Below are 21,033 nucleotides of genomic sequence, written 5' to 3'. Positions count from 1 at the left end.
TGGGATTATATCTGACGCGATTTGCCACGTATCCGTTTTATGTGGCACCGAAAGTGAGAGAATATATCGACAATATTTTTAAACGTCATGGTCTGTTCAGATCTCGTGAGAATGGAAACACGTAAAGGAAATTACGGTCTCGTAGAGGTAAAAAATGGAAAAATACTCAAAAAGCCCAAGTATTTTGAGTGTGCGAATACTAACAGAGAGGCCATTGCCTTCCAGCGTTTGAAGCCACGACTTGACAACCTTAATATTGCCCGTCTGGACGAAATATACGTATACGATGACGATGACAAAAAAAAACCAATATTTGTATGTGAATTGTGGTTCGAAGATGTCGGTAACGACCTTTTTCGGTGGTGCAAATCTGGATGGCTCTTTGATCCGATTAAGGTTTTGCTGAAAACGTTGTTGCCGACCATAGATGAATTACACGAGTTCGGGATCTTGCACGGTGATATCCACCTTGGTAACATATGCGTGAGTCTAAATAAAGATGGAGAATTAACGGCTAAGTTAATCGATTTCGGAAGGAGTGTCGTTGTTCGGGACAGTGTTCAGTGGAAACGTCATCCTCTCGACGAAAAATTATGGGTGGATCCCGTAACTGGAATCGTAAGCAACCAATTCCATTCGCCTTCGCTGACTTCAGAGGAAGCGACCACAGATTACATGTACAACGTCCCCGATTATCGCGATCCAATGAGTGTTTTAGTTCTAGTGGCAAACGAATCGAAAAAATATCCTACAGGCGTGACTTTGGGTCCTGCTGATGACATATACGGTCTAGGGATGTGTGTCGTTCGTATTCTAACGTTATTCTTTGATTTATTAGACGAATCTGGAATACTAAACGAGTTGTTTTCCAGAGCTACCTTTGACCACAAATTATGTATACTCTGTAGCATCCTCAAGCACAATCCCGCTTGGGATTCGTCCTTTCTTGTCGATTTAGATCAGAAACTAAAGTCATTCTCGACGAGTCTTTCAGATCCATTGCTTCGTAAGATTGAAAAACGTCTTCGAACTTTGACTACAGTATATTCAGGATTCTTTGACCATTTGAAAGAAGTATACGATTTAAACACTAGCCAACTCGTCAAAGCTTGTGTTCATCCTGATCGTTGTCGTCGATATTGCCACGGAGGAGACAGGAGGAAGCGTGGAAGATTTGACGACACAACCGACGAGGAAGGACGCATCAGTGCCTCGGTCCACGATGGCAAGGTTGTTCATGTAATGGTTGGACATTGTTGGGTAATGACGGGAGTCGTGAGTTCAGGTCGAGTAGAGTGGTGGTACACAGCAAATGAATTAAAAATGGGCAAAGAGAGGGGTAAAAGGGTCATGATGTCATTTATTGTAACAGTTACCGCGTTAGATAAAAAATTACAAAGTACAGACTATTGTCAGTGGGTTTTCGATTTTCCTTTACAAAAGCGCAAGTGGCTCGATGCATTGACTAGGTACGATATCGTGTAAGGAGATGAAATAGAGAATCCGATGATGTTATTTGTATTTATACTGTAAAGCGAAAATAAAGATCGAAAAAAAAATACGGTTGAATGTGTCAGATTGTTTCGTTTCCATTTTATGCGAGAGAAAAAACGAAAGAATATATTAAGTTGCGCGGCTTCTATTCATTTGTTGCTCAGATTTTATGAAAATGAATCAACTGAAAGGGAGTTACGGTGTTGTAAAACTTGCAGATGGATGTGCAGTCAAGAGACCTACCAGAGATCAGTGTCCTAATATCAACAGAGAATATATTGCGTACCATCGCATGACTCGAGTGCTGGAGCAAGTTTGCGTCCCGTTGTTAAAAAAGATATTTATATCACGCGACGATGAAAAGCGGCTAAAGTTTGTAACGGAAATGACGTTTGAGGATGCCGGAAAAGATTTGTTGACGTGGTTTCGATGTCGGTTGCTTTTTGATCCGATCGAGGTGTTATTTATTCCGTTATTATCGGCGTTGAAATACTTGCACAACCTTGGAATCTTACACGGCGACATCCACCCTTCCAACATATGCGTAAAGATCGATGATCGTGGGCGGCCGAAGGCCAGATTAATCGATTTCGGAAGGAGTGTCGTTTTGCGAGATGAAAAGAAATGGACTCGGCACCCTGACAAACGAGACTTTTGGGTCGATCCTAGGACTGGTGTGGTGTCTGACCAATTTCACATGCCGACACCGGACTCGAAAGAAGCGACGCTCGACTTTGCGTACAACATTTCTGGTTTTCGTGATCCAATGGCCGTCATTGCCTTAGTGGCAAACGAGTCGTATGATTTTCCCGAAGGGTTGATGTTGGGTCCAGTTGATGATGTGTACGGTCTTGGAATCTGTATCGTTTACGCTCTGACATTATTTCTTGATACACCAACGGACTGGGATATGCTAAACAAAGTATCTACTTGTGAGAGGTTTGATGATAAACTGTGCGTACTCTGTCATATCTTAGAACGCAATCCCGCCTGGAATTCGTCGTTTTTTATTGATTTGCACGAGAGGGTGACACCAGAATCGAGAAATTCCGAGGATAAGATAAAATTCAAAGCCTCGTGTTCGGCAATCGAAATACGTCTCCAGAATCTGTACACTTTATATCTTTTTTTTTTCGATTACCTGAAGGAAGTATATGACTCGGAAACCAGCGATCTAGTCAAGGCTTGCGTTCACCCAGACCGTCACCATAGGTATTGCCACACTCCAAGCACAAAACGTAGAAGGATAGACAAAGAGGAGGTCATTAGGGCGGGTGCCATCGAGACCATGGTCGAAAACGGTAGTATCATTCACGTGACCGTTGGAAATTGTTGGATCATGACAGGGGTTATAGGTTCTGGGAAAATCAATTGGTGGCAGATGGCAGATGGAATGATGATGCGCGAAAAGAGGGGTGTACGTGTATTGAAGTTATTTATTGAAGAAGCTTGCAAATTAGATCGTAAATTACAAAAAGACAAATGTCGCGATTGGCCTTTCGAATTTGACTTACAAAAAAAAAATGGCTCACGATGTTGGCTCTGTATGATGATCCTGTATGCGATAAGGAGCAAGATCTTGTGCTTCCACAGAACGGCACGAGTGAACGAGTAAGACGATAATACAGATTGTCAGAAGTGGGACTAAACTAAAGGCGAGAGCAATTAAGGTTGTAGAGTGCGCATCTGGACATTGCGTCGACGGACAAGTATACGCGGTCGGTTCTTGGTCGTAGCTTGCTCGACGCAATCTCGTCAAGACTCGAGCATCTAAGTATCGCCAAAGGTTGACTGTCGAAACGATCTCTTTAGATTGAGATGCTCCGGCAACTGGGTCTGGTAAGACGATTGTCGGTACGTTGTGAAAATCGGTGAGCGTCATTAAACCTGTTACCAACAAAGCAACGAAGTGTGTTTTCTCTGTGCTTCCGCGAAAACCCGTAAACGACGGATCGTTTAACTCTAACGTTTTATCCCACGTCGGTGGCGACAAGAGTACGGCAACAGATGGAGCTCTTGTCGCGAACGTCAAGTTTAGCATTCTCGTATCAGAATCGAGGCGCGACGAACGAGGTCTCAATACGATGGCAGCGTGGTAGTCGGCTATGGGACTAGATGTAGTAGATCTAGTCGTATTGATGCATTCCCCGTTGTCAAAGGTGATATCCCGCACTTGAAGTTTGTCGGTTGACGAAAAAAGCAACGCACAGTACGTGGGCTCTTCTGTATCGATTAGCACCGAGAGAGGTGTTTTGAGAAGCACGAGCCCCTCGAGACAAAACGGGCGAAGTGTAACTTGACGCAACGTCAACTTAAGCGCGCGATTGACGACAGCCCTGAGATTACTTGTCGGACACGAGATAGCATTTCGATTCGGTACACGAGAAATGAATACGTCGTCTGGAGCTATCCAGATGGTTGTGGTCGTGGCAGTGCTACCATCGATCGTCAAAAAGTCCTTCATGTGACCTGCACACGAATGTTCTTCGCATTTCAACGACTGGGTTCTCACCCAAGCTATCGCAATCACGACCCACGAGATATAAAGAATGTTTGTTAGCATTGTATATACGAGTGGAATAAAATGACTGTAAAATAATCCATCGAAATATCTCTTTAATAGTCTCTGGTCGTTCAATTGTACAAAACAGTCAATAAAATCGCAAACGATAATCAATTCGACCTGTTTTTTATTTTAATCACTACCCTCGACTAGATAGATTGTCAATCGCCAATCGCACGGCGAGGAGACCGAGTCCAACAACCATCGTTTTTGCATACCATCGGCGAATGTATGCAGAAGAATGGCTATAGTGTATCACAATAGGGCGATTTTTTTGCTCAAGACAGTTTTTTGCTACCTCTGTGGTTGTAAACGTGGCCGTGACAGTGCGCGTTACTCGAGTCACCCCATAGACTGGGGTGGTACTCGAAAAATCGCCCTTGTCCTCGCATGATCGCTTTTTGGGCGGTTTAGTACCAAGAGCTGCGGAAAGTGTCCAGGAACGACGCGAGTTCAGTGATCCATTTCTAGAATTCATCCACACTCTGGCCTTACACCGCCAGTATCGACCCTCGAATTTACTATGGATAGCACTGCTAGCCGTACCATTAGAATACTTTCTTTGTTTTCTTTGCAAGAACATGTCATCCAAATAAAACTCGAATGTCGCTATCCTGGAAACCATATTCTCGCCCCTTACTGTACATATCAGTGCAGTCACACGTTCTTGAAATGTCTCTTGGATAAACTTGTTCAGGGTGATGATCGGCAAGTGAATAACTTTCACCGTCGAGTTGCAACGTGCGCGCCCATCGCCAGGTTGCATTTTTGTCTCTAATGCAATGCCTTGTACACTGAAAGAGAGACTGGATACGAACCCCGTAATTTTAACAATGCTTCGGGCCGACGAATTGCTCTGTTCTTCGTTTGGTGAAGGATTGCTAATGAAACACTGGAGTTTGACCGCACCTTCTTCGATCTCTCTATATATCCTTTCTATTGGTTCGAGTGTCATACAGGGATCCGTTACGAGGCTTAAGATAACCCCGACCAAAACGAACCAATCAAAAACCGTCATCTCTACTTTTACATATAAAGACATCATGAATGATCGAGTAGACATTTGTTTAATGTATCATAGTTCTAGATTACATTCAAAAAACTCGTATTTTATTCGTCAGAGCAATCTCTCATGTGATCCTCTAACAAATAATGAGGAAACATTCGGTGGCAAACGGGGCATTTCAATTCGTTAACTGGTCGAACCGAACGCCTCGGGGGCTGGGGTGTATCCGGTAGGGAAGTCTCGTTGGGACATACTCGAGCTCGACAAGCGCCGAGCGAAGACGATACTCGTCGCATCAATTCTCTGTATCGCCCGTTCAGTTCTGCATGTTTGTCCATTTCGTGTTGTAGTCTTGCCTTCATTTCTTGTAGTTGATGCATGGTATCTCTTTTTTCGTCGCATTCTCTTTTAAAATCCCTCTCGTAAGTTATGAGAGCTTCTTGCATTAACTTATTTTCATCTCGCGATTCATCCAATTCCTTCTGTAAGACCTCACCCGCATTAATAGCTTTGGAAAGACTCGTACGCAAACCATTCACTTCTCCTTTGAGATTTTTTACCTCCGCGTCACGGTCCCTGATAATTTGTTCGATCTGATTTGTCTGCTCTTGTAGCTGTTCTTTTTCTTGTTGCAGGGCGTTTCTCTCTTGTTTAGCTTGTTCGATTTCCGCCGTCAGCGCATTCACTTTTTCAGCTTCGAGATCGTGTTGGTGTTCAACACGTCTTTGCAAGTCTCGGACCTGTTGGTGTAACCCGGCAGTATCGCTTTCCATTCGCAAACCTTTCTCTTTCCCTATCCGTTTTTCCACATCTTCACCTCCAAGTGTTTTGCTATTTTCTTCCAAGTCATCATTGTCGCTTTCTTCGTTAGAACCGTTGCCCTCTTCGTCCCAAACTTGACTCATGACCTCTCGCGCTGCCAGAGATTTCCCGATTACTGACTTTACCTCGCGCACGTAGACCATCTTTTCGCCCTCTGACGATTGCATTGTTCTTTTTAGAGTCTCGTTTTCGGTGACGATGGTTTCGCAAAATACTTGCTTGACGTCCAGCTTTCTCGATAGCTCTGTGACTTTGTGCACCAAACGCACATTTTGATGCTTTAAATCATCTACATTTTCGTCTTGAATATTATGCAATATTTTCTCGAGTTCCTGTATCTTCTGCCTTTTTCCATCTCTATCATCCCTTAATTTCATGATGACGTCGTGTAGATCGCAATTTTCTGTTGCTAAATCGATCGCGTCCCCCGAAGCTCTGGCCGTCATTTGCCGTATGACCCCCTTAAGCCTTGTATTTTCTCGGCTGAGACACTCTAAGATCTTTTTTGACACTCCAGGCGTCACAATGGCTCCCTGAGAAGAATTTCCGTTACTTGCCATCAAACTCAACTGTGCGATTCTATTTTCGGCTCTAGCAAGACTCTCTTCCAGTCGTCGATTTTGGGCCTCTAGAGACGCGACTTCTTGAATGGTGTCGTGTAATTGATTCGCGAGACATACGAGTCCCTTGTTTCGTTCACTCCATTGTTTATGTTGTTCGTATAGATACGCAGTTGTCTTGCGTAAAACATCGTTCTCTGATTTTGGGGCGATAACTTCAACAGTGCATTTTTCGTCCATTTTTCGTGAATCCGATGTAATTCTTACCCGAAGGCTCCTTGAAACTTGATTGAGATCGAGAGATCGCACTGCTGTTTTTATACAGTCTTGCTTAGTTTTACGGGACATTCCCTTTTTGAGTTTTTATTCCCAGTTTTTGGGGAACGTTCTGAGTCATCGGTTACGCACACAAGTGTTTTTTTCCTATTTGAGGATGTGATCTCGTTGATATGATGTCAAATGATGACGTTTAATTTTCTCCCTTCTTCCGTTGTCTTATTTTTAACCAAAAGATATCCCCGTGGTATGACGTCATCACACGGCAGTGATAATCCTTTTGCCCTTCTTCCGCTGTTTTGATTTTTTTAGGGTTCGTTGATATGACGTCAAAGGATCGCGACTATATTTGCCTTCTTTCTAGATTTAAACGCAAAAGCGACGGTGAAACATCTCAGAAAGAGTAAGGATGGAAGCTTTCGTCTTCCCTTCAGAGTTTGCCTCTATCTTGTAAACAGTACATTTTTACATAGTATAGCCCGATTCGAAGTGCACTACGTGTCTTGCAAGTCTATATGTCAAGTATGGGTTATTTCGAGAAGGGATCTTGAGTGCGAGCACAGTCTTTTCACTGCCTTCTGTTGTGTGCACTTTCAAATGGGGAGGGGCAACCCTAGAGGATACAAACAAACATAAAAATCACGAGTTGCAAGCTCCGCCTACGATCGTCACGCGTGACACTGATAATAGATTTACTGAACATTTTAGAGGGGGTAGACAAAGGAAAAATAGAGACGGGGGTAATGGGTCCAAGGGTTTGTTACCACGGCAACAAAGACTCACCCACATGTGTCACGCGTGACATCTATGGGTTATCGAGGGGTGGGGTGCGACAGCATGAACTTTGACAAGTGACGGTGTTTGTGTATATTTTTTGTTATGGGTCAAGGGGTAAAAAGACACAAATTTCTCAGCCAATAATAACCCTGGAATGTATCACGTGTTCTCGAAATATTATTACAAAAATGCGGTATCCACCAATAGGAGGCGTAATAATTTTGGAAAAGATCAAGCTAAGGGTAATAATAATAATAATAATAATAATAATAATAATAATAATAATAATAATAATAATAATACATTTACATCGCGCAAAAATAAACGTATTTCAAGTTTCCTTTTAAACAACTGTTCTGAGGTAGACTTCTAATATTTGAAGGAAGAATATTCGGAGCTGCTAAAGAAAAAGATCGATATCAGCATACGTTTTAAGCCTGCTGTTAAGAAGAACTGAACGTTCCTACCTATTAGAACGTATCGACCTAAAATGAGATTGAAAACCTCAAAGACTGGAAATATATGGTGGTGCTAAAACCGTCACGCACCGGTGGCTCAGTTGGTTGGAGAAGTGAGGATTACCTGGGACATGACTATCTACACAGACAAAGTGCTGAAACATAATCGACCAGATATTACTCTAGTGCATAAAGACACACAGAAATGGACACTTATTGACATAGCTGTGCCCGCGAACCAGAACATCATCAAAACTGACGAGGAGAAGGTTGAAAAGTACCAGGAACTAGCATTTGAAATCAGAAGGATTCATAGAGCCTCGAAAAACACAATAATACCTATCGTGATTGGTGCTCTTGGAAGCATATCACCAAAGGTGCAAAGACCTGGTTTGGCAAGCTAGATGTACCTGAGTCCTTGGAAGTGTACATGTACCTGGAAATGTACCTGACTCCTTGGAAGTGTACAATTATCGGCCATCCTTGGAACTTCTCTCCTGTTGCGGAAAGTGCTGTTTCTCTAAGCTACGGGGAGTTTCTGAGACACAATAAACATTACTCAGTAGAACACCCGACAACTGGAGAGAATCGAATCAAATAATAATAATAAATGTACATCGCGCAAAAATAAACGTGTTTCAAGTTTCCTGTTAAAGTCGTGTACTGAGGTAGACTTTCTAATATTTGAAGGAAGAATATTCGGAGCTGCTACATAAAAAGATCGATATCAGCATACATTTTACGCCTGCGCTTAAGAAGAACTAAAAGTTCCTGGCTATTTGAGCGTATCGGCCTGGAATGAGACTGAAATCTTCAAATTCTGGAAATAGATGGTGGTGCTAAAACGTCAAGGGGTTTGTATGCCTGTGACGGTTCGCGATCCCCTGGGTTTCGCAAAATTGCGAGGAGAGAACAGGAGAAAACTAAGGGTAAGAAAACGCACTTCACACCCCTTCCCACAAACCCGCAACACAGCATAAATTTTAAGAAAACGGGTACGACTTTTAAGTAAAGATAAGTTAACAACAAGTATAACAGTTACTACAGTGACTATCTCTAAATTAACTAATCTTACTTAGATTTTCTTAATGGTTTATATATATTTAAATGACAACACTGAATAAATTAAATACTTTACTTTATATAATATTATTTACAATATTAAACAGTTCAGTTCTTGGCTTTCACTCCAAAAGGCAACAAGCCAACAAACCGACTAACCCGCAAACCAACAAAGCTCAGCCAGCAATGCAGCCTTAAACCAACTGCTTCTCGGTCCGCTTCTGCTTCTGCTTCTGCTCTCCGGCGCCTTCTATCTCTCTCGGACTTTACTTTTCCTGTTCCTCTTTTGTCAACTCCGGCGCTCAGCCTTTCCGTTTTCCTTTTTACGAAAGAGTCGTAGAGTAATATTCTCTTCGCTCGTTCCTCCACCTTAGACCAATGGGTTTTGTCTTGATGTACGGTTAGGGTCTGCTAAAGACTTTCAGCATTGACTGTTTGAGCGTTTCTGCCCTCCACTTTCTTCTAAAATTGGCCTTCCCTCTTGACAACAACCAACCACTTCCACAACCACCACTTCAACAACCAACCAATTCCCACGACTTTTTACATCTATATATAGTTAAACTAATTTATTCAAATTACGACAAGACATTTGTTTTTTGTTTTTTTTAGATGACTACATTACAACACTTAAAAGAAGTTCTATAACACTTAATCAGATAATACATAATACATTAGGGAATCGTACAAGAGGTAGTTAACACTCACACTAACGAACAGGACGAGTGGCTAAAACTATATCTACAAACTGGTGACAAATAAAAATTATTACGTGACAATGCCAATAAAAGTATTTCAAACATAATCTTAAACTCTACAGGTAACCAATGACGCTCAAGAACAAAGTATAGCATTCAGCTCCGTTTTTGGACTACTATATATTTTTTGGTATCTCGATTTGGCTGCGCATGCGTAAAATGTCTTTGCCTCGCAGACACTAGTCAGCGGAGGCAGCCCAAGTAGGATTCGAATTCCATATCTCATCATGGAGAGGCAAATCGTGATCACCCCAAAACCACAGTCGACTATGCGACAGATTAACTGGGAAATATGTATAAAGGTATTCTCTTGAAAATGATGTACTATCCAAAATACGAAAATGATGTACTTGACACAATTGATATTCATACACAGGACATTAAAAAAATGCAATAAAAAGATGGGGTCACCGTGCTTGTTTCCGCGTTATTCTAAGTGTTTTTTACCGAATTACGTGAGAAGCGTTCGAAACTAAATCAACCGGATAAATTGTTGTCATGTAGCAAAAGCTACTGAGTATTACTCAAAACTTGAATCTACTTGTTTGTTCAAGCGATAATATTTAAGTAAAGTGATTTCAAAATTCTTAATCTTGCAAAGAAATGTAAGCAAATTGCACCGCTACAGTCATCACCTTGCACTCATCAGTGCCGGGCTCCAAATGCAGTTTCACGTCATTTATATGTAAATACTACAACTTCTACTTTTTCCGTGTACCTATTACGAGTAAATAAAATCATTAAAAACGGGGGTCACCGTGCTCGTTTCTTCGCAACACTATGATAATGAATGGTAAAGGGGCAATTTCGAATTCAAAATGATCATTTTTCGCAAAAGGACTGGGGAGAGTTCCAAAACAACACCTTCTTAGCCGAGAAGTGTTCTCAAGATTGCTCTTAGAAGCTCTTGAACAGGAAAGGCGGCATTTATTGCCTGTCTTTAGATGACCGGGATGAAACGCCGCCATCTCCGAAGTCGCAATGTTATGCGCAGTATGAGATGCGGGGGTGGAAAACAAGGGAATCACCTTAAAGAATTGTGTTTTTGTTGCACGCTAATACAATATCCAGTCATCGTATGACTCGCTTACCGCGCTAACTACATAATTACAGGGTTGCCATTCGACAATTTAGTCTAAAAATGTGTAGCATTTTCCGTTTCTTGCGTCGGAAATTGGAAAAGTTGCGCAATAGGATCTTTCGGGCGGACGGGTTGGCGCAGTGGTAAGATCTCTGCCTTCCAACCCTATGGTCCCGGGTTCCATTCCCGGTTCTGCCGAGAGTGGAATATTTGGCGACCTTCTTTCCCGCTAAAGTTCACTCAGCTTTCCATCCTTCCGAGGTCGGTAAAATGAGTACCAGCATGCATGGACTGCTTAGAAGTGGCTGCCATATGCGCCTGTATATGCTTCCAGTCCGCTGGGGGTAAATTGATCATTGTAAAGCGCCTTTGAGACGTTTGTGATAAAGGCGCTATATAAATGCACCACTTTTCTTTACTTTCACTTGATTTACTTACTTAATTTCCTGTCATTCTCCTGCTAAGTATTGTCTTTGTGCCTATAGGCTTGTGTGCGTAACGTTGGTATATTTCAGGGGGTAGTAGAAATGTGTAGCTAGATTTTATTCGGTGGACACAGTAGAATATTTAATTCAGCTGCAATGGCTTCGAATTCGATGTAACGCGAATGGCGTTTTATTGGATCTTTAAACAAAATGTAACTTTATGGGAGCTCAAAAAAGAACGTCAATTCGACAAACAAGACAGGCGGAGAAAAATAAACATTTGGAATCTTCAATTGCATCTTTCGATCGGGCGTCCAGCAATGATATATAGTTCGGCTAAATATTTAATTAACTGTGATGTTATGTACAACACTGAAACCAAATGGCAAATTAAGTGGTAACTTTGTCTGGTTGGATACGGGTTTAACAATCTCATTGAAGGAATCGAACTCTTTGAATGCATCTGTTTTCATTCAAGTCGGATCTCTGTTGCATAGCCGGCTTTTTGTATTCATTTGCACTCAACTGTGCACAGTCTTCATATAAAAAAGGAATTTGGAAAGTTGGGAATGTGTTTGGGAATGAGTACGAAATCTTGAGGAGGACAAACACGAACCAAAAGCAACCCAGTTTACGCTCACAGAGCGTCTAGTTTCAGTAAATATCTATTTGGGAAGGATGTTGTACAACATAATCAAGATGGAAACATCGTGAAACACTTTGAACAGCTCAAACTCAGTAATAGTTTGAAATGACGTTTTCTTCACCGTAGCCGTTGTGGTTTAAACTCCCTATTATGCGGCTTGTGAAGAATGAAATCCGATCGACTCAAAAACGCTGGCACTTTTTTGGATCCATCTTAGGATTTCGTATGGCAATCAGTAGGGGCGGGATTGGGAAATATTAAACAGGCGGGAAAAAATGGATCAAAAAAAAGTGTGAGTTGTCCATTTTTCTTTTCGAAGCCTTGACTTTCCCCTTGCCCACAATCTGCTTCTGGGTCTCCAATGATGAATTGGATATCAACGTGGTAGAAATCAGCAACTTAAACGTGGTTTCACACACCCCTGACAACACTTGTTTCATCGAGCATTGTCATTGCACACTCTCAATAAGTGCACTGCGCAAGGACAGATGCTTGAATTCCGTTGGAAGAATCTCCATCCAATTTTGAACCTCTCTGGTTGGTGTGTATAAACGAAGCTTGCCAGCATCAGCAATAAAACAAGGGCTTCAGACACTCCGAAGGCCATAAATACTTGACAGCCTGGCTGAGGGGGCTGGTCCATCTTGGTCACTGTACATGGGATGAGGGCGATGACCAGTAATCTGCTCGAACACTGCTGACGAGTTTCTGCGGTTGTCTCCACTGTTATCCAGTATAACTCTCAACATTTGAAATATGTTTGTGTTTGATGCAAGGAAAAATTTATTTCCAAAGCCTTCAAAGGACGATACGTGAACTGGAGTTATCTCATTTGGCAGATTAATAACTGAAGTAAAACCTCGTCGCCATTCATTCTAAAAAGGACAACAACCTGCTGTAAGGAATCGCAAACAGATACTAAGTCTAACATCAACAAGAAAGAGATTCCACACGGCTCATTCAAATTTGTCAAAGTCTTAGTCTTACTGCCTTTAAAATCAGGATCAATGACTGTCTGGTCAGACACAATTAGTTATCAGTTATCCAATTTACGAAGAGCTGATTTAAACGGTCGTTGAATTTCCTTAAGCAATGAGCAAGAAACTTTAGCACTTGACAAATTAAATCTACCGATTCTCTTACCCCTTCAAAAGAAACCAAACAGTATGTTCACCGGCAAATAGTAGGGAATGGAGTTGCCCATGTTGTGGTCTGTCATATGTGATCACTTGTTAATACAGCCAACGGCCACAATTTTAAATCCCAAACAGTAGAATCCCCTATAATTTCACCCCGTTGATACGGCCACTCGCGCTAAATTAAGGAAACCAAAACGCCTGTGACACGGTAATCAAACAGCCGATTTACTTTACAAAGTATACTGTCTGCAACACTCCTCTCTGTTTTCATTACAAACATGATCTTGACGCTACTGCATCCAGTAAGGGAAATCGCGAAGGGATTAAGTCGTTGTGCTTTCATCAAAAACACCTTATCCGGACGGTGGCATCTTTCACTTCCTAAAATTAATTATAAACTGCGTAAGAAGCAGTCGGGCCAAAGTCCCCCATAAAGTATTGTAAATTAGTCCTGAAAAGCCCCGAGGGGAGAGGCAAATAGCATCACTTCACTTTTCCGCCGGAAATACGTCTGCGTTCGCAGGCTATGTTGCAGTGCGTCTGTTCAGCAATAGATCACAGGTGACGTCAAAAACAGGAAAATAGCACTTTGACGAGCGTGATCTATTGTCTATATAAAATAGAGCCAACTGATTAGTTGCTGCGCTTAACAAAGAATCGTGATTGGTTCAGAGAATCACGCTACTGTCAAACCCGAAACGAGCGTCGCTTCGAAAGAAGAATCGACCTAGGTAATAGTCTAAAGTTTTCGATAAAGGAACGCGTTTTTCTCTCTTCTTCTTGCTTCACGTAACTATCCACAGCCTCGGCAAGACTAAATCTTCGTAAATCTTTGGTAAAATATCATCTAAAGTTTCAGAACTTTCCACCATTAAAAGAAAGTTTTGATGATGAAGTCAGCTGTACGTCTGTCCTCCGATAGATCGTGGGTGAGAACCAATCAAAATGCGCGTGTGTTATCGAAGTTATTGCGTTCCGACGAAGATGGACGCATATTAATCGGTGTCGTTTTACGAATGTCCCGAATGTTTGGCGGGTATCGATCGTGAATCCACAACATTTTGACCTCTTTGAACCAGTTTCGATTTGTTAATTCGAAGAATCACTAGCTTGCAAATATGACTAAAGCTACTTATCAGAACAATCAGAACACCAGAAAGCTGTCTAGTGGTGGTGTGTTTTGTAGGAAACAGACGCTGCAATTCGCCCCCGCGCGGCAATTCGTGCCTGCAACGATGCCGAGTTGTGTCAGCTCAGTTTCCTTTTATAGGAGATTCATGTTCAACCTTCGTACTGCCTGAAAGCACCCCACAAATTCACTTTCCCTGAATATTTCTGGCCAATCAGTACAATAAAAAGTATTATTTTACTAGACATCGAAGGCACTTTACTAATCCATGACTACTACTAGTCACTGATAACATTTTTTAGCTGTAAGGCGTAATTCCCTTTTAAAACGAACTGTTTTCCAATTGTGCCCAAGTCACGAATACAGTGTTTTCAATCATGACAGCAGGGCTCTTTTTCTCTATGATCGTTCCAATTTCTTTGAATTTTTTTACACCATTTTTTTTAATTATTGAGAATTGTAAAGTTGACAAGTTCTGTTGCTGTATGCTTCCCACTAGTATTTATTCAAAAAAAAAAATTTAAAAATTGTTTAAAAAAACGGAGATTATTCCGTGAGCTCAAGGAGGACCCCTCGGCTCGCGCCTTAGCGAACCTGCTCTCGTTTCTACAGAATGAGCATTAAAAGAGAGTCTCAAGCACCTTAACGGACAATAAATCTTACGTCACAGTCACTAAAGATGACTGGACACTTAGACGTCATAGGATAATTGAAACCAGAGGAAAACTTGTTACCAGTTACTCTAGTTTTCTACCCCCGCCCCCCCCCCCCCCCCCCAATTTAGTTAGGATTTTCCGTAACCTTGATGATAACCCTAGGGGTTTTATCCTGCTAAGTTTTCTATTATTCAGTCCGAAGATTCATAAGTCACCTATAGCTGGGAGGCCTATTGTGATTCATTCATATATCACTAGGCCTATTAGTATTCTAGTTGACGAATTAGTCATACCCTGTCTTAGTATGCAACCGTATCCCACTGTACTGCGTGACTTGGAGGAACTGATCCAATATTTAGAGAAAGTTGTGCTACCCGCAAATAAATGAATCGTCAGTAATCGGATACTACGTTATGCGTACAGGATTCTGGGATCTAAACGGGGCAAGCATTGCCATTCTCTAGAAAGAAATGTACAGAAGAAAGTTTTGTCTTCGTCAAAGGCAGCGATGTTGGATTGACAAAGAATAATGCATTTTCTCCCTGATTTTGTGAGACCGTGAGGTGGTTGAATAATTGTGTGTGAAAATTGGCCAGTATTGAAAATAATAATACTCTTTATTTGTGCCTCAAAAATATTGCTTAATAAGCATTGTGTCCAGTTTTTCTTGGGAACATTATAAGTCTAAACACACAAAAAAAACAAGGCTTGTGCAAGATTTTGGAGAGACAAACGTAGACTATTATGATATTTTTATACTGGTTTATTATAAGTTTTTGTGTGGTTATAATTGCGATAAAATCTATCGATTAGCACACTCTTTCTTCCATAAGATTGAGTGTGAAAGTACAAAGTTCGGTATAAATCTAAGGGGATTGACTCAATAAAGCCTTTTTAATATGTAATGACTTTTATCGAGATTGCTTTCTTCGAAGTTATAACGCGTTAGAACATTGACATAGATGCTCAAAGGAGAGAAACTGTTGTACGGGAGGATTGGAATTTTTTACCGATCGAGAGCCATTGCGCTGTCGCGTTGGAGGAATTAAACCAGTGATCGAAAACACGGGAAATCTGACAGTCGTCAAGCAGTGCTATTGAATATCATCCGCAGGCTTTAAAGCCGTTGCTTTTCTCTCCCGTCGAATCCAGTGGAGGAACCGGCGTGAAATAAAACCTGTCGACAACTTAACAGGGGCACCCAACGATAATCTTATGTGAGATATGTGTTCGGGAGAGTCCAACTGCTCTAAGAATTTCGGTTCTCAGCTACAGATTTATTTACTAAAGCATCACTTAAAAGATTCGCAACCAGGAAAAAGTAGTCTCTTATGTTTTCGGAAGGGATATTTTTGAAATTTTTGGCACTTTCCGGCGGCAGCAGTTTCGGATGATCAAATGGATTGGTTGGAAGTTCTTAGAAGTTAACATTCAGCTAGCAATTTCTGACCTGAAGATCATCATTCCCAAGGATTTTCGGACACTTCAATTTTCAGCTTAAGATATCCGAACAGATCAACTTTTTCTAGGTGATAAAAACACCTTTTTAGACTTTCTGTATACATTACAAGCAGCCTAGAAATGACACTCAAAGTCTTTTGGCTTATTTGCTGGTTGGGGGCCCTTGAACTTTAAGTTGAGCAATGCTGCTCAACAGAGCTATTTGTACATTTTCAACTAAGCAAAAAATGGTTCACATTTAAAACCCATCATGGACACTGATTTTTCGTCTTCTATGGTAACAAAGAGGGGATTTGAATCTCCAATTACGTTCACGTATTATTATAACTATGCACAGCTAGCAGACCTCCGGGGCAGTCCTTAGCACTCATTATAACCTTGAACGTATCCCGATTTAATTTATAGATCTGGGCACTATTAATGACTCTGAAAACGTATTCAGCACACGTAATGACCACTGAAAAGGCTTTAGTGAGTCAATTTCTCCAAACTTACACCAAATTTTCGAGACCACACAGTACTTGATACAGCTAAAGATTTCACAGTCGATCTTGCGCAAGCCGGAACGAGTGTTAATCGATAGATTATATCGCATTAACCACACAATTTTCACGCACAAACATAAGTTTTCTACGTCTCACAAAAACACGGCGAAAATGCATTATTCTTTATCCAACATCACTACTTTTGACGAAGGCACAGCTTTCTTTCGTATATCCGAGACGTAGGTCTCAGATTACTGGCAAATCATTCATTGCTTTCTTGTCACGGCGAATCTGTCATCGGTCTATCCTAACATTGACACAAAAAAAGCAATTATTGCTCTTGACCTCTTACTTCGAGAGGGCAAGGTGGCACAAACCCCTTTCGTGGTTTAGTTAGCTCGGTTAATTAATCTTGGAAACTAATTTCCTTAAAACCGAATTAAGTAACAATGTGTGTATAGCAGCAAACATTCGATATCGCTATGGGTAGTCCCTTCGCAGTCACAGCTGGTAACACATTTATGTAATATCCATCAAAGGGACATTATCGAACTGTATTCTGGAAACCTGACCCTCAACAAGCGTTTTATCGATGACATCTTTGTTATCTGGGATGGACCTCGGGAGACTCTCCTAGAATTTCTCAGTGCTATTCATGATGCTATGAATGCATTAAGGTAACGACTGAACTCAATGAGTCTGCCTTTTTAGATTTACTGCTTTTCAAAGATTCTGCGCACAATACGCCGTAATAATCTACATTTCAAAAACCGCTTTATTAGTATTTGTATCGAAATCTTTTCGCCCTGCGAACTTATGCGCTATGCCAGAGTTAGCTCTACTTTCATCTCGTTTGAGGGGACACGGCCGCAGGGTGTAAAGTTCAGGTTGCAGGTCATTATCCGTGAGCCCGAAAAATTCCAATTCTCAGCGTCATGCAGGATGTTAGTCATATCCTGCGCGTACTGCTGTGTACGTGTTTTTCGCTGTACACTTCCTTGCTGGAGCGTAATTTTGTACTTTGTAAATAAGGTATAAAATAAGTTCCTCTTAACCACCTTGTTCAAACTGCCTGATGAAGTCTGCATAGTCAGACGAAACCGGTCAAAGAGATAAAAGATCTGTTGCTGTGTGCTGCTTACTAGTATTTTATTTAAAGAATCGGCTGAGTCTTCGTTGTTTTCCCAAAGGTAAGTAAAGTTACGTTGATTTATTCGAAATATCACTTGCAATATGTCTAAAGCTACTTATCAGAAGACCAGTAAGCTGTGTTGTGGTGTGTTTTGAAGGAAACAGACATGCCGAGTTGTGTGTCTAACTCAGCTGCTTTTCACAGGAGATTCAAGTTCTCTCAGCGTTCTGCCTGAAAACTGAACACGCCACAGTCCACAAGTTTTCCCTGAATATTTCTGGGCAATCAGTACAATAAAAAATAGTATTTTAGTAGACATCGAACGCACTTTACTAATCCATGATTACTCCTTGTTATATATTATTTTGTAGTTGCTACAAGCAGTTGCAAAAAGAGTTGAGACACTCACTGTTGATAACCGTACAATGCGTGTCATTCAAGTCAGCGCATCTCCAACCCCCCTTCCCCCCCAAGCAAAGTTGTTTCCATTTCCACTTGGCACTCAGAATAAAGGGTATCAACATTGAAAAAGGGTAGGGGGGAGGGAGGGGCGTTCAGCCTTTTTTTATGAACTAGAAGAGGGGTTTTAGGAAGAAGAGGTGGATTTTTCATTCAGTGTCTCAACCTTTTTGCAATTGCTTGTCTAGTTGTTTTACCTCCGTATTGCCGGGTTGTCTATTTGTATTTTGGGGCGAGACCTTGCATATATGACAGCTGTATTTTAAGCTTTGAAGAGAACTTTGTTTAGTTCGGGTAGGTTTGCGTAGTGAGGAATGGTGTTTGAAAATGTGTTTTTTTGAGGTGTGCTGAAAGTGCTATAATTGGCAATCATTTAGGACGAAATTGGGTGTTCACTTCTTGCACGCTTCAGGTAGTCATTAACACATTTTTTGACGGCAACAAACACAGTTTTGGGTTGGTTTGATGTCAAATTTGGTGTTGAAAGTGTCAATACGTTGTAAGAAGTCTTAGTTGAAATCAGAGCACACACAATAAGCGTGCGTACATTGTACCGATCACGTTTTGTTTAGGTAAATGGTACGCAGGGAAATGAGTGTTGTGCTTCTTCTGCTGTGTGATAAGAGGACGAACTTCTTTGCGGAAATTTAGTCTTTCACTGCAATTTGCAATGGAATCCGTTTTTTATTTGAAAATATTTCCAGTGACAGTCTGTGGTTTTCAGTCAGCCGTGAGGTAGGATCGAATTTCATACGAACGCCTGTCTGTTCGGTCGATAGTAAGCTAATGTATTTCAGTGGGTTGAAATCCCTGAAAACTAAGTTTTAAAGGAGATTCGAAAATGTGCAAAATGTTTCGGGAGTTTTGTTGTAGAATAAGTTAACGGTTTTCTGTTACTCAGTGGCCATGGCGTGAGGCACGGGTAATGAATGCAATGGTTGCGTCATCGGTCAACGGTCTACGGTCTACAGTAGAATTAATGAAATCTTATCTACTTCTTAATGTTTTTCGAGTGTAGACCGTTGGAATTATGTAGACCGTTGCGAAAACTTCTTTTAACTGCCTGTTGCTTTTGTAATCATGAAAAGTCTATCTCAGGTTGTTTTTCTCGCCATTTGCATGTGTTTCATGTCAAAAAGGGAAAAGGTTGCCTCTTTTTTGGACGAAAATGTATTTGTGCGTGTTACGATGTTCGCGTTGACATGGTGACGTATTAATAAGTTAATAAAAGAATGACAAGCTTATCATTCCGTAACCTGTTGATTTCTTTGTTTTGAACCGTCCTTCACTTTTATTGAAGAGATTTATATACAAGGAATAACAGCTTTTCAGCACTTCGTTCGCTGACCATTATCGTGAATTTTAAGCCTGTGAGCGCTTGTTCATTGACGAGATTATATTATCAATAACAGTGTCGCCGCTCATGGCGTAAAGTGTACATTACACTATTTCAGCAAACTGTTGATAAGTCTCGTAGGTATTCTGTATCGCTTGCCGCTGAAACTCTTGTTCTACTAAATTGAACACGTTCTCAATCGGATTGATAATATTGCAACTGCGAACCGGTGTTAAAAAATAATTTGCACCTGCACTATTCAACACCCTACGTGCTTTGAAATAGTTCAGTACTGGACAATTATCTTGGATAAATAATTTGGAATGACTCTTTGCACCTCACCTAAACATTTTGGGAAACTTTCGACGGATGAAATCAGCAAAATCATTGCGAAAACAAACTTTGTCCGCGCTTACTCGACAAAACAGCGTATGTAACGTTATAAATAGAAATGGGTAATTTGCAATACTTTTCAAGTTTATTTTTATCAATTAGAAGCCAACTAGAACGCCATAACGTCTATTCCAGTTCAAGCTCCATTTTTCTGCTTTCCATTGATACCTTTGCTGAACCTATTGACTGTTCCGTTTAGTCGCAATGATGAATTACGCGCGACAACCATCGAGACAAGCAGTTGCAAAAAGAGTTGAGACACTCACTGTTGATAACCGTACAATGCGTGTCATTCAAGTCAGCGCATCTCCAACCCCCCTTCCCCCCCAAGCAAAGTTGTTTCCATTTCCACTTGGCACTCAGAATAAAGGGTATCAACATTGAAAAAGGGTAGGGGGGAGGGAGGGGCGTTCAGCCTTTTTTTATGAACTAGAAGAGGGGTTTTAGGAAGAAGAGGTGGATTTTTCATTCAGTGTCTCAACCTTTTTGCAATTGCTTGTAGGTATAATTCCGTTTCAAAAGGAATTCGTTTCGTTTTTGCAGAAGTCACTAATACAGTGTTTGGCTCTATTTCTCTCTAATCGTTCGATTTCTAATCAAGCCACTCCAAGAGCGAGCTGTAATCTTATTGGATTAACTCACTGGATGACTGCTAAAAATGTTTAAATGACGAGAAAACTACGTGTCTTGATAGCACAAAATATTTTGACTCGGACAAATTTATCAAAGGAGGCGTTGTTCTGCCTCGGACCCCTCATTGAGTGATCCTTACAATTTTTTTGTTACTTTCTTTTGTTTTCATGACAGGCGTCATTGACGAGTTCCGGTTTTTTCTGTTGTGTTTTTTTAAAGTGTTGACAAGCTACAAGCAGTGCGGATGCGCCAGGGCAAATAACTTTTGTTGAGTCGGACAAA

General features: G+C 41.1%; 1 protein-coding gene across 1 annotated transcript; it reads right to left on the bottom strand.

Annotated features, from left to right (window-relative positions):
• Positions 1–5,095: 5,095 nt before the first annotated feature.
• Positions 5,096–6,685, bottom strand: LOC137985934 (hyaluronan mediated motility receptor-like). The gene has a single exon (XM_068833377.1). The coding sequence runs from the start codon at positions 6,683–6,685 to the stop codon at positions 5,168–5,170; it is 1,518 nt and encodes a 505-aa protein (XP_068689478.1). The 3' UTR covers positions 5,096–5,167.
• Positions 6,686–21,033: the final 14,348 nt, after the last annotated feature.

The sequence above is a fragment of the Montipora foliosa genome, unplaced genomic scaffold (genome assembly GCF_036669935.1).
Source record: "Montipora foliosa isolate CH-2021 unplaced genomic scaffold, ASM3666993v2 scaffold_116, whole genome shotgun sequence".
NCBI lineage: Eukaryota > Metazoa > Cnidaria > Anthozoa > Scleractinia > Acroporidae > Montipora > Montipora foliosa.
This window is presented reverse-complemented; position numbering and strand designations above follow the sequence as displayed.

Coding starts and splice junctions, on each gene's coding strand:
- LOC137985934 (XM_068833377.1), bottom strand. CDS start 6,685: ATGGACGAAAAATGCACTGTTGAAGTTATCGCCCCAAAATCAGAGAAC.